The sequence below is a fragment of the Crotalus tigris genome, unplaced genomic scaffold (assembly GCF_016545835.1).
Source record: "Crotalus tigris isolate CLP2741 ecotype Arizona unplaced genomic scaffold, ASM1654583v1 scf7180000024383.4638030, whole genome shotgun sequence".
Classification (NCBI taxonomy): domain Eukaryota; kingdom Metazoa; phylum Chordata; class Lepidosauria; order Squamata; family Viperidae; genus Crotalus; species Crotalus tigris.
Window position 1 is genome coordinate 870,659 of NW_024100553.1, and position 14,805 is coordinate 885,463.

The 14,805-nt window shown below is 37.5% G+C and overlaps 1 protein-coding gene across 6 annotated transcripts in view; it reads left to right on the forward strand.

Moving 5' to 3' along the window:
• The window catches only part of SLC25A26 (solute carrier family 25 member 26), a 149,105-nt gene that overhangs the window by 16,164 nt on the left and 118,136 nt on the right, over positions 1–14,805 (forward strand). For 2 of the 6 annotated variants that reach the window (XM_039328633.1, XM_039328635.1), the window contains exons 4-6: positions 2,925–3,029; positions 5,388–5,435; positions 7,156–7,186. In XM_039328633.1, the coding sequence (XP_039184567.1) occupies positions 2,925–3,029; positions 5,388–5,435; positions 7,156–7,186 (184 nt within the window). The remainder of the gene's footprint in view (positions 1–2,924; positions 3,030–5,387; positions 5,436–7,155; positions 7,187–14,805) is intronic. The other 4 variants (XM_039328634.1, XM_039328637.1, XM_039328636.1 and 1 more) reach the window with 2 other exon arrangements.

The following is a 14,805-nucleotide window of genomic DNA, read 5'->3' on the forward strand; positions in this document are numbered from 1 at the left end:
TTTATTTAGATTCATTGCCTCATTCCTTTAGTGGGCAATGAAATTCAGGACTTTCAGTTATGAATGCTTTCCAATATATAGGTAGCCCTTAACTTACAATAGTTCATTTAGTGACCGTTCAAACTTATAACAGCGCTGAAAAAAGTAAATTATGACCATTTTTCACATGTACAACCCTTGTTTCTTTAAGAGCCACATGATGAGTCAATTCTTTGCTTGTTTGGTGGGGGTGGGAGCAAGGGATTGCAAGACTGGCTGGGAAATTGTCACGGGCTGTTCAAAATGGCTATCATGTGACCATAGCAGCAGCCTGAAGCAACCACAATTTCCCCAAATTTCATTTCCTTAGGAGTTACGGTTCTTTGATTTTGGATGCATTCTGTATCTAAGCCCTTTTGAGGTAGCTTGATTCAAAAATTGTTGCCCTGTGATGTTCTGTTTTGCCTAGTTAATGGTAATGTCGAGAGTTTTAGTAGTATAGAGGTAGATGTAGTTTTTTTTTTCCATTGTCCTCCCAAACATTTGAAAGAGTTAGTGTCAAACTTTTCGCAACAAAAATAGATCTGTGCTTATGAAGTATTGCAGTTGTGATCACTAGATGGCAGTATTGGCCCATATATTAAATAATGAAATGTTTAAGGCAATCCTCAAAAAAAGATAGGAAAACAAGGACCTGAAGATATAGGTAAATCATTCAATTCATATAAAATTGCTTCAGAAGACAGTATAAGGGATAACAGACTTAAAATGCAAGGTTTTGGTTGAGCATCAGAAAAAGATTCCTATTGGTAAGTACTATTTAAAAGTGGAACAGATAGATTTGGGAGATAGTTCTCTCTGTCTGTCTCTCCCCCTCCTCCCTCCCTCCCTCCCTTTCTCTTGGAAGTGTTTAAATTTATGCTCGGTGACTGTCTGTCAAGGATGCTATTGCAATAGATTCTTTGACTGGGCAGGGTTTTCATCTAGCTGACCTTTAAATTCTTTCCATGCTATGATTTTATGACCATACTGATGTTTCATTGCCAAAGAAAAATATCAAATAAAAAAGATAGGTTAGTGGGTTGATTACTAGGCAAGCATTCAATGCAGGAAAACCCATGTTTTCCATCAGTCATATAAGGAATAAGATAAGTGGCCCAATACATCTAGACAACCTATTGAGGATTGATTTTCAAGAGTCCTCAGGTAACTATCTGGGTCAAAATCAGTGAGAATAATTTATTTCAGTAGGTAGCCTGTAGCTTGAAAGCACACAGAATGGCTGTTCTTTGCCATTAGCTCTCTGTGACATGTACAATAAAATAAATGCAATAAGCTGAAGAGTTCTGATGTAAGTGAAATGGTCACCGTTCTATCTGCGGTGGAACTCAATTTACCTTGAGAAGCTTGTAAGAAGAGAGTGTTCTATAGAATTAACTTGAGAAAAGTTAATTGGGGTTTGTTTTTGTTTCTTTGTTTTGTTTGTTTTTCTGAACACCGGAATATGAATCACACATGGGGAGGTGAGATATGTCCATAGCCAGAGGGGAGCAGTCAAAGATCAAGTTCTGGGCAAGGCTACCCATTACACTCACTGCGCCTATCTCACTGCCATATCATCACATGTCCCAGAGCACTATAGGATAGGATAGAATAGAATAGAATAGAATAGAATAGAATAGAATAGAATAGAATAGAATAGAATAGAATAGAATTAGTATAGGATAGAACAGTGGTGGCAAACCTATGGCACGCGTGCCAGAGGTGGCACTCTGTGGGCACATGTTGCCCCAGGCTCACCTCCCTCCATGACCCCCTCCTCACCAGCAGCCCCGCTGGAGAGAGTCGCCTCCGAACATGGCCCACACGGAGCAGTGTAGCCAAGGACATGGCAGCCAGGCAGCGTAGACAAGACTCTGCCTTCGTGCCCTTTCTCACATAGTTGATGCTGCAGGGCGCAGGCAGAGGGTTTGGCCGCCATGGCGCTGCTGGCTGCGTGGGTGATCTGCGGTGGGCCCTGGAAGCAGTGAGTGGCAGGGTGGGGGATGGGGTGGGGGCGGGGCAGGGCAGGGCAGGAGGTGGAGTGGAGTGGATGCAGGGCAAGTTTGGGGGCACTCTAAAAGGTTCGCCATAACTGGGATAGAATTACCATAGGAATAGCATAGGAGTAGAATGGAACGGAATGGAACAGAACAGAACAGAATAGAATAATAATAGAATAGAATAATAATAGAATAGAATAATAATAGAATAGAATAATAAACAAGGTTGCTAGTCTAATACGAGTTCCTGCTGAAGTTGTGAAAGAATAGAATAGAATAGAATAGAATAGAATAGAATAGAATAGAATAGAATAGAATAGAATAGAATAGAACAGAACAGAACAGAACAGAACAGAACAGAATAGAAATAGCATAGGAGTAGCATAGGAGTAGCATAGGACTAGAATGGAATGGAATGAAATAGAAATAGAAAATGCTTTATTTGGCCAAGTGTGATTATACACACAAGGAATTTGTCTCCAGTGCAGAAGCTCTCAATTTAAATGTAAAGCAACAAAGTAATGATAATCATAAGATGGTGCCAACAAGATGGGGTAATAGAGATCAAGAGAAGGATAATACTATTACTACAGCCATACAGGATGGGTAAATATCCTTAGGCATAAGACATTGCTGTGTGAATTAGGTCTTTCTGTCTGGTTGTTTTAGCGTGCAATGCCCTATAGTGGCATCCTGAGGGAGGAGATGAAACAATTTATATCCAGGAAGTGAGGGGTCTGTAGATACTTTCTCAGCCTTCCTTCTGACATCTGATTCCTCTACTAAATAGTGTTAGTCCTCCACTGCTCACATTAAGGCCACAGGTTTCTTGGCCGTTGCAATCCTTGCCAGGTCTTGCAGCTCCACCAAGGTCTTACTCTTAAATTATATTGGTTTTTTCAGGTTGCTTGTCTAATACGGGTTCCTGCTGAAGTTGTGAAACAAAGAGCACAAGTGTCCCCATCCTCCAGTACCTTACGGATCCTTTCCCAAACTGTCTATGAAGAGGTAAGCCTGAAGAGAAGCCGTGTGTGTGTGTGTGTGTGTGTGTGTGTGTGTGAGAGAGAGAGAGAGAGAGAGAGAGAGAGAGAGAGAGAGAGAGAGAGAGAGAGAGAGAGAGAGAGAGAGAGAGAGAGAGAGAGAGAGAGAGAGAAGGGGTTCTCTAACTTATTGGAGCTAATAAATAGTATATTAGTATATTCAGGAAAGAAAACCCTAACTTTGAAGGGTTGAAGGGTACATCACAATGAGAAGATATTGTGAACACTTTTGAAAAATGGGCATGGGGTGATTTGGCTATTTACAATATGGCTGCCATGAGTTAGATGACAAACTTCAAAGCACCAGTTTGGGAGAATTTTTACCTGCACCTCTTCTAGACCTCTTCCCACAGGACAGTTTGTCCTACCGCTGCCTAATTTCTTCTAGACGGGTTTACAAATTTCTCAAACTTTCCCCTGAAAAATGTTTGTATGTATCCCTTTCAATATAGCGAGACCTTATTCTTTAAGCTTCCCATTGGGGCAGGTATGTCCCAGCTCTCATTTGCTCTGATCTGCAACTTGTAGACAGTTGAAATTGGGTGCCTTGAAGATGTTAAGTGTGCAGAATTGTTAGTGAACAGAGGCAATTTATTGAAGGAAAGCACGCATGCACACACACATGCACGCACGCACACACACACACACACACACACACACAGAGAGAGAGAGAGAGAGAGAGAGAGAGAGAGAGAGTGAGTTCAGTGAGATATTTATCCCTAACTTTCAATTAGGATTCTAATCAGTTAGGATCTTGCTATAAGTAATAAGAGCAGTAAGTTCTTTCAACAATAAAGCATTATTGGTTTAACAAAATACTGTAGGCACCCACATACTTACACACGCTTATATCTCCAGTTATCTCTCATTACTAGAACTGCCCAAACACCAGGATGAGAGAAGGGGAAGCTCTTATCCAGATCAGAAGCACTTTCTCTTTTCCAGATTTTATAGTTGGTATTGCTGGGACATTAATGGATTAATTGCTACTTGTTCATTTGTCTCTTCAACTGGCTTCCTTAGATGTTTGCTTTTATGCTTTCCATGCATATGTGTATATATTTTTAGATAATGGTGACTCTCTTTGTCTAATGGTAACTGTATAATGATATTGGCTCTAACCTTCCAAAATTTTTATTTTTCTTTATTACCGTAGTTAGCTGAGGACACTTAGCTGAGACAGCTATCTTAAAAAAAAATTCTTAAGAGGGAATTCTTGGCCTTGAGAAAAGATGCAGGGTGTCATATTGTTTTTGTTTTTAATTAGAATTGAACTTAACTGAATTAAGTTAACCCAAATAATTTAAGTTATTTATTTTAATTGTTTAATTATTACAGTCGTTTTAATTTAATTAAATTGTTTCCAAGTTGTTAAATAGTATTTAAAATAAGGGAGTATTTTGATGATTAAATTGGAAAGTAACTGACAATAAAAAGAAAATAGAAAATTTAACTCTCTGACCCTGACAATGAAATCAGTATGAATTTTTTAAAGTTTATTTTTATTTATTAAATTTCTTTGCTGCCCATTTCGCTGTGAGGCAACACTGTTAAATATTTATTTTTTCCTAAATTTAACTTACAAGTAGCCTTTGTTTAACAACCAGTCACTTCATTATGATGGACACCTCAAAAGTTACTTGTGACACGATTCTGGAGTTTTGATGGCAGCACAACACAATGTGCACGCGCACACACACACACACACACACACACCCTATGCATTTTGGACACTTGGCAACCAGCTGACCTTCATGGCTGGTTGCAGCCTTCCATGTCATATGATACGAGTTAGAAGTTGCTTTTTTTGGCTGGTTTCCAGCAAAGAAATGCCCATAGGATTGTGACATTTGTTTAACAACTGCCTTGTTTGCTTAATGACCACCACAAAAAAAGATTGTAAAATCAGGTCAGTTACCTAAGTGCTTCAACATACAACCATCATGACTTAAGAGGGAAGTGTTGAGCTCCATTACAGTCATAAGTCCAGGAGTAGCTTTACTTTCTTTTATGGTATGTATTTTGAGTAGCCAGTGACTATAAGAGTCAGCAACAGATTTCTTTCTCTCTTTGTTCTTCTAGGTTATTAACTTTATATTATCCCTTCAATGTCCAGTTCTAGATGATGAACACATTCAAAAGTGAGATAAAACTCAGGAAGTCAATGGGTAGTGTGTTTATAATCAATATTGTCAATTTCCTGGAAACCATTACATTATCCTTAGTAAAGCTGTTCTGCTTATCATCTACCGTAATCCTCAATATGTTTTCAGCCTTCCCTAACAATTTGCAGGAGTTGATTGGTTTTCTTTGTTGATTTTTTTAGGGTATCCTAGGACTCTACCGAGGTTACAAAAGCACAGTATTAAGAGAAGTAACACAATTTGCTTTTCTATTTCGTTAAGGGGGAAAAAAAGCATTGATAAGGAGTGATAAAAAATGCTTCTTCCCTGAATGGAAAACAAGGCTCATCGTGGAAGAGTTTGCACTGAGACTTCATAGTAGTTGACTTTGTGTATTGCTCTGAGGCTTTCAGTTACAGCATAATTTAGAGACTGGATGAGTAAATGAATAACATTAATAGGAAAAACTGTTAATATACAGTAATTAATCCTGACATTGCATTGAATACATTCTCTATTATGTAATGGCCTGACCTGGCAAACTGATTGTAGTCTTCCTATGGTTTTAACTTGTGTACACATTTAAGTAGCAAAATAGTAATTATTGCATGTTCTAAATGATTGAATGAATTACACAGGGCCCTCAAATACAAAATGAAATGTAGAATGCTATAGAAATGCTTCAGATAAATTATGTTCTAACTTATTAGGAGTATCTTCCTGCCTTCCTAACATAGAAGCTAATTAAGGAACCAGTCTGGACTTATTAAAAAGGATAATTTGTTCCACAGCTCAAATCCAGATTAAATATTTTTAATTTGCAGTGAATAAGTTGGACCAACGATACTAGCAATTTTTGATAGCAATTGGTGCAATCAACCTATTTTTTAAAATGTATAATTTATTTATGTGATTTATATAGATGTCCATCTTTCACAGGTGACTCTGGGCAGCTGACAAGTTTAAAACAAACAATCCCAACAAAGTAACCTCCCACACACCAATGGTAACCCACTCATTATCAATAGTAGCAGAACTTACCTATCTCCTGATCCAGGCATCTGGGAGGATAGCCAGACCTTCAATGGTTTGCCCCATTGGTATTTGGAGCGAATAAAAAGTAATTTCAATTAAAGCAAAACAAAAAACAGAAACAAACTAGTTCTAATAAAAAAGGCACAAAAAGATGCTTCTAGACCAGGGCTAGGCAACCTCGGCTTTTATGACTCATGGACTTTAACTCCTGCTGACTCAGGAATTCTGGGAGTTGAAGTCCATGAGTCATAAAAGAGCTGAGGTTGCCTACCCCTGGTCTAGACCAAGAGACAACGTTTATCTGCATGGTGTTGCATTTATGAGCTGCAGTCGTTTTTCCTTGATTCAACAAGTATTTGTCCTTTCATTTTCCTTCTCTTATATCCTTAAAAAGAAGTCTAATCCAACCACAGTCTTTCTGTAAATGAAGATTTGGTGGCATTGCCAATGGAAAAAAGAAGAAAGCATCCCTAACACATTCAAATTATCAAATGCTTTCTGCAAGTCCAGAAACTTCAGTGCGGTCTGATTTTCAAGATGTTATGAATATTTTAATACGTTAAGAAAATATTTCTAATATTGCCCCTTAACCATGTTTTAGGCAAAAAGCGCATTGATCTTCATGTATATAATCATGCAAGACACTTTTCAACCTTTTAGCTAAAGTCATAATATTTTTTTTAATTATTATTCAATAAAGATATTAGTAATCTTTTTTGATAGTCAGGTCTTCACCTTCTTTAGGAATTAATGCTATGTTTGCAGCTGACCAACTTTCTTGTATCCTAACACTATCTAGAATAGAATTCATCATTTTTTGAAGATATTATAACAGTTCATCTTCAAAATATTTATAATAGGAGGTTGGCAATCTGCGTAGGTCTGGAGTTTTCCTTTTTTTTTTAATAGCCTCACAAAATTTTGTTACTGTTATAGGTCCATTCTATCTGTTTATTCATCATTTTAGGTAAATTTTGTTTCTTTGAACGTTCATCCACTTTTGCTGGGGAAATTTCTCCTCCTTTGTATAGTTTTGTACAATACTGATATAATATTCTTTGCATATCCATATCATCCATTATAACATTCCTATTTTGTAATTTTAATCTATTCCTTCTCACTTTCTTTTCTTAGTTTATATGCTAATCACTTCCCCGGCTTATTTACTAATTCAAAATTCTTCCACTTTGCAAGATTCATTATTTTCATTTCTTTGATCATTAACATAAAAAGCTGGCGTTGTAAAAAATTAATTTGCTGTGAGATATTTTTAGATTTCAGAATATTATTTAGCAGAATTGTTGGCAATTATATATGACATACAAATGCCCAGATCTGTGTGTATATATACATATATACATAATGTATACAGTATATAGCTTTTGAGTCAGCACTGACTTCTGGTGCAACTTTCTGATTAAGTCCTTGCAATTTTCTTGACAAGGTTTTGGAAATGGTTTGCTACTGCCTTCTTCTCAGAGCTTAGAGAAAACTGTGTCAAGATCACCCAGATGGCTTCATGGTTAAGACAGGACTGGCCAAAATTGTGGAAACCTTTTGGGAAAAGTGTACAATAGAAATACCACCTTTGGTTAAGTTTCTACCCATTTTCTTCTAATTTCTTTATAACTGTAGCCTTGTTCACTTAATAATACTATTTTACATCACTTTCTGGGCAACGAGTCAACTCTTTGCACCATTATTTTACTTTTGTTACGTTTTACAAACTCACTAAATGAAAGAACACAAAAAAACCCAACCAACTTGCTAGCGATCACATAACACACTGACAAATGTCCTCCTCTCAGCTTCAATACATGACATCAATAACTGAATCCTACTGTGATTTGATTGGCCCATTACCAAAACAAGATGACACCCAATTGGCTCTCTAAACACTCATGCTCATTGGCTACAATCAGATGAAGGAAAGATACCTGATATCAACCTAAGCAAGTTGTGCTTCCTTTTTCTGGTTATTTGGCTCTAACCTTTCATAGAATATAGTACAAATAATTGAACAAACTTTGTTGCATTACATTCTTGATTAAACTATCTTTCCATTGATATATAATTTTATGGAACTACTCCCCCCAAAAAGTGGTGTTATTAGAAATCAAACACTTTTCCCAAAAGGTTTCCACAATTTTGGCCACTACTGTAGAATGCATGGTCTCCTCCAATATTGTGAGGTGCCCCAAATTTTTGTAGCTCAAAGCAAATGTAGTCCAAAAGAATGTGTTCTTTGGCAAATGCCAAAACTTAACCACAATTGATCTCAAAAACTAGTGCAGTTGGGCAGGAGGTAACACTAGTCTTCCGGTTTCTAGTTTGATGCATTAATCTCTACACTAATCTATCTCTCTCCATCTCTCTCTCTCTCTCTCTCTCTCTCTCTCTCTCTCTCTCTCTCTCTCTCTCTCTCTCTCTCTCTCTCTCTCTCTCCCTCTCTCTCTCTCCTTCCCTCCCTCCCTCTCTCCCCTTCCCCTCCCCCTCTGCTCCCCCCTCTCTCCCCTTTCCTCTCTTCCTTTCTCCGGCTCTCTCCCTCTCTCTCAACTTTCCCTTTTTGGGAAGGGGAGTAGGATAAACATTTTGGGCACCATAAAGCAAGGAGGTTAAAATGTTTTGCATGCTTCAACACAAAATATAAATTGTGAAACAGCTCGGAGTTTTGTGACATCTGAAAATTGCTACTTCAAATGCCAATTTCTTCGGTAGTTTATTTTTTTTTCTTTTAAATCTTTTCCTTGATGGGTTTTGATCAGCTGGTAATGACTATCTTGGGCTGAAAGAACATCATAATGACTTTTTGTTCTGTGTGTAAATGCTGTTATATACACTAACTGCTAGAACCTTCACAGGTATACTTCCTCTAGTTACTGGGAGAAATGGGGATGGGGTGTGCTTTTTTGTAGCACCTCATATATATTTTTTAGTTGTATGAGGAGATGACACCTGCTTTTCTCAAAACAGGAACACCCTCCACCTTCTTGTTTTCTGGCTGACTAAACACAGGTTGCTTGGCAAAGATTCCACTTAAAGTTGCAAAAAAGAGAAAGAGAGAAGAAAGAAAAAGAAGATGAAAAGGCTAACAAGGCTTTTTGATTTCTCTAAGGGCCGTTGAATAAATGTAGTTGGTAAAGAATACTGATTTGATTTCTTTTTTCTTTTTTGTATCCTATCAGATAAAACACACACTTGCAATGGAATGCTATTCTCTCTCAAAAATGTGTTTTGACATCTATCAGGGTGGTAATTAATTTCCAGGCCGGTCTCTTAGCATAAAACCTGACCTTTGTTTACTGAAAATGGCAACATTTTGTTGGAATTTAATTGGGGCCTTTTCTATTATGTATATTCATAAAAAGTTCCTTCAAAACCAATTTCATTTGAAATATTGCTTTTGGGGGGCGGCAGGGAAGCACCTGCCCAAATAGAATGAGAAACAAATTATTGTTGAAATGAAATGCGACTTCGCGGCAGAATGAAACAAATCACAAATGATGAGCTGTACAATGCTGTTAGATCTTTTCTAATGCTGTATGCTTAACTCTATGTTAAAAGGCTGCTGTTTCCCAACTCAAAATATTGCTGGTTTGTGGAAAACTGTCTGTTAAATTGTTTGATGTGTGTGTGTGTGTGTGTGTGTGTGTGTGTGTGTGTGTGTGTAGATAGATAGAGATAGAGATAGAGAGATACAGATACAGATATATTAGATATAGATATATAGATATATATAAATATATAGATATAGATACAGATACAGATATAGATATGTTAGAGATATAGATATAGATACAGATACAGATATATTAGATATAGATATATAGATATATATGGGTAGACAAGCCACTGGCATGTTGTGAATCCATATTTAAGTTAGATCAAAGGAGGATAAAAGAAAATACAGACATTATCATTTTTCTTGAAGCGGGAAAAAGTTCTATAATGTATGAGAAGCAGGTTGTTAATTATTGAGGATTTTTTTGTTTTGTTTTTTCATATTGATTATGGATGCTGATAGGACCAGAGTTATGTTCATCTCTTTTCTGGCCTCTGATAAAGTGTGGAGTACTGGACAGGTAGTTCTTGCTTAATGACGTTCGTTCAGCAACCGTATGAACCGCTGAACAATAGGACCTTGCAGTTGTGGCTGTTACAGTGTCCCCAAAAGCACCTGATCACAACCTAGGGTTTTGTCAGCCGGTTTGCGATTGTGATATCGCGGCATCCTGTATTAATGTAATTTCCATTTGCTAACATTGCTGCCTGCTTCCAGCAAGCAAAGTCAGTGGGGAAGGTTGGAGGTTGCAAATTGCAACTGTGTGATGTTGTGCAACTTTCTTGGTTTTCCTCTTGATTAATTCATTCCTCCTTCATATATTTTGTGACTTAATTCTCATTCACTGTTTCTATATGAACAATCACTATACTGCTTTAATATTAGTTACATAAATTAATTTATTTGCCCTTGTCTACTGAGATTCTTAATCATCCAGGTCATGGTTATCCTGAAGGTGCTTTTTCATGAGACAACTGGATTTTCTTGTTTTTCCTTTGAAGTTCAGTTCTGGAAGCTGAAGAAACTTCTTGGATGAGAAGTGAAACGCCTTCAGCTCTGGAAGCTGAAGAAGCTTCTTGGGTAAGAATCGAAATGTCTTCAAAGAAAAACAAGGAAGTCCAGTTGCCTCGTGAAAAAGCATCTTTGGGATAACTATGACCTGGATAACTGAGAATCTCCATAGACCAGGGGTTCTCAACCTTGGCAACTTTAAGACTTGTGGACTTCAACTCCCAGAATTCCTCAGCCAGCTTTTCCTCAGCAAAGCTGGCTGAGGAATTCTGGGAGTTGAAGTCCACAAGTCTTAAAGTTGCCAAGGTTGAGAACCCCTGCCATAGGCAGTTATATGTAAGAGTAGGAAGATGACAGTTCATAAAATCCCATCCAAGTCTCTTTAAAAACGAGTGTATCTTTTCCTGGGTGCATAGAAAATGAGGTAATGGAGTACAAAAAAGCCCTAGTCTTTTTTCATACCTAGAAAGCTTCCTGATACTCATTTAACGGTGATGAGGCTCAGTACCTAGAATTATCTCTCCGCTCTGGAATGTTTCCCTGAGCAATGAAAGGCTTATCTTTTTGCTCATTCATTTCATCTTTTTGCCTAATGATCACTATGATGTTTTTAATAACGATAAATGGTTCAGATGATTTTTTAACAAAATGAAAAATTATATATTATGTGTACATTTAATTGTGCTGGAAGCATCGGGAATCCTGTTGCATGAAATAGAACAGAGGCATATTGACACAGCTTGTGCTGGGAAAAAAAAAGAGTCTGAAGGGGTAAATTAAGCCACAGCAAGGGAAAAACTCTCCATGTGGCATTCACACACCATTTTTGCCAAATGTGATCATACCGATAAGGCCAGCGGTGTGGGGAATTGAACGTCCTTGGGCTCACAGTTGGATGATGAGCTGGTGACATCTATAGTTCCTCTGCTGAAAGTTTATCCTAGTAAGCTGAGCCAAGCTTTTCACTGTCTGTAGAACTCATTTTATTAACTATGACCAAGGAGAACATCTGTTAGAATTCCATTATATTTAGTTCATGGGAAAAAGCATAGAAAGGAGGGAATCCCTCTGTTGATCTTCAACTCTCCCTTTATCAGATTTGCAAAATGGACATTATAATGAGTGCAGCTGTAGAAATAAAATGCAAGTTTTGAATTTAATTGCAGTTTTACTGTACTATAGTGCTTAATGATCTGTCCTATTTAACTATAATGCAATTAAAATTAACATTATTTCTCCATTAGTAGTAGTATTGTAAGTTTGAATGGATTAGTCTTTTTAAAACTCCTTTGACTCATAAGATTGTTAATCAGCAATATAGTGAAATGGAATATAAGCACATAAGAAAAAGAAATATCGACGTCTTACTAAGCTGTTGTAATCTTCTTTCAAATTTACTTACAACTTCAGAGACTTGGTCTTCTGTAGAATATGCCATTAAAATGTACACTCTGTCTCTAGAAGTATGATAGTTTAGTGCCCTAGATAATGCTGCTCCCTTTCCCAGTGAATGTTTGTTTGGGTCCTGGCCCCTGCTTTTAGGCCTACTGTTGCTTTTTCATTTGTTTTCTTTGAAAAACACTTTATTTTGGAGTCTGCATCATATTTAGGGATTATACTCATGTTGTTATGCCTAAAATTCAATCATTTTAATACTGAAGATAATAATAATGATGATGATGATAAAGTTGGAAGGGACCTTGGAGATCATCTAGTTCAACCTCATGCTCAGGCAGGAAACCCTATACCATTTTGGACAAATGGCTGTCCAGTTTCTTCTTAAACACTTTCAGTGTTGGAGCATTCACCGCTTCTGGAGGTAGGTTGTTCCACTGGTTAATTGTTCTAACTGTCAGGAAGTTTCTCCTTAGTTCTAGATTGCTTCTCTCTTTGGTTAGTTTCCACCCGTGGCTTCTTGTCCTGCCTTCAGGCGCTTTGGAGAATAGCTTGACTCCCTTTTCTTTGTGGCAGCCCCTGAGATATTGGAATACTGCTATCATGTCACCCCTAGTCTTTCTTTTCATTAAACTAGACATACCCAATTCCAACAACTGTTCCTTATATGTTTTAGTCTCCAGTCCCCTAATCATCTTTATTGCTCTTCTCTGTACTCTTTCTAGAGTCTCAACATCTTTTTTACATCGTGATGACCAAAACTGAATACAGTATTCCAAGTGTGGCCTTACCAAGGCATTGTAAAGTGGTATTAATACTTCACGTGATCTTGATTCTATCCCTCTGTTAATGCAGCCTAGCACTGTGTTGGCTTTTTTGGCAGCTGCAGCACACTGCTGGCTCATATTTAGATGACTGTCCACTAGGACTCCGAGATCCCTCTCATAGTTACTACTATTGAGCAAGGTACCCCCTATACTATACCTGTGCATTTGGTTTTTCTTGCCTAAATGTAGAACCTTACTTTTTTCACCATTGAATTTGATTTTGTTAGATAGCGCCCAGTGTTCAAGTCTGTTCAGATCCTCCTGTATCCTAAGCCTGTCTTCTGGAGTGTTGGCTATTCCTGCCAGCTTGGTGTCATTGAGTATCAATTACTGGAGTCATTATTCACAGTGCTTGTAGTTGCTGCTTTGTTAATTGCAACATGTTTCTTTATACAATACTTTTGTGACTGGCACGGTGGCCTAGAGGTGGAGTGCTCTCCTTAGAATCAGGAGGCTGTGAGTGGCAGATATTTTTCTCTCTGGGCGCAATGACTTATTTTTGTCTACTATGAATTCTACATAGGCGTCAGGAAGGGCATCCGACCAATAAACACTTGAGGTATGTTCGGTTACCTCGACTCCACCCCAGTGCAAGGGATTACAGGATTGTTAAAAGAAAAATAAAATAGAACACTTTGATGATGAAATCAGATATGTCTCTTCTGAAGTCTTCAGAATAGTATAGTTAAGGTTAGGATAGATTGAGATTTAACCACTTCCAACATTCCAGCTTATGGCTTCTCCTCCTAAGCCAGAGGTGTCAAACTCACAACATCACGTGATGCATTGCAACATATTGTGACTTTTTCCCCATTGCTGGCAATGGAGTGGGCGCGGTTTCGCCATGACGAATCCAGCCCACAGGCCGGCAATTTGACACCCCTGTCTAAGCATAATGTGCCGATTTGTCTTGACAAATCAACTGTGTCGATATTGGTATATTCTGTTTGGATTCATACAATTATATGTTTGGAAAGATAGTCCTGAAACTTAATATAATTTTATAGAAAACAACTCTGAAGGTATTGAGTTTAGTACATTCCTTATCTGTCCTGCTTTTAGAAACAATTGTGTGCCAATCAACACTTACAAATTGAATAAATAAATACGTAAATAAAGGACTCAGAGACCTTTGAGATTGGAGTGACAAATATATAAGGGAGAACTCCTTGTCAAAACTAGATTCCATCGTACAGTAGATTGACAAATTTTAATTTCAACTCTGCCATAATGTCTTTGACATTATTTCTGTTAACATTTCATAGCTTGTTTATGAGTTGTTTTTATGTAATTTGCATTGCACTGATTTCAGTGGACCTAATCTAAATAAGACTGCTTGGATTTCATTTTCTGTTCGGAGGGGAGACAAAATGCTTTTCATGTATACAAGACACTCTTAGGCTAAGCAAAGGAATTCTTTCTTGGAATCGTATTTGCCCTTGATTTAAGTCAGTGGAAGGTTTCTATTTTTTAAAATTCCATTCAGATTTCAATTAGAGATGCATTACTTGTTTTCTTTAAGGACCTGAGTCTTGGTTCTCGTCAAGCAACCAAAATTTGCAAAGGATGGAGGTGGGATTTCCAAATAATCTAAACCAGCTATAACAACAATGGAGAAAGGAATGTACAGATGAAGAGTGGGAAAGCTAATTAACATGTGGCAATTGTGAATATAAATACCCTAGCAGGCTCTGTGAAAATTTTGTGCTGAAGCTCCATATAATAAAATTTCAGTGTGAGAGAATGCCAACTTTTAGGGCTTTGGATAAAACAAAATACTTAAATTGAATA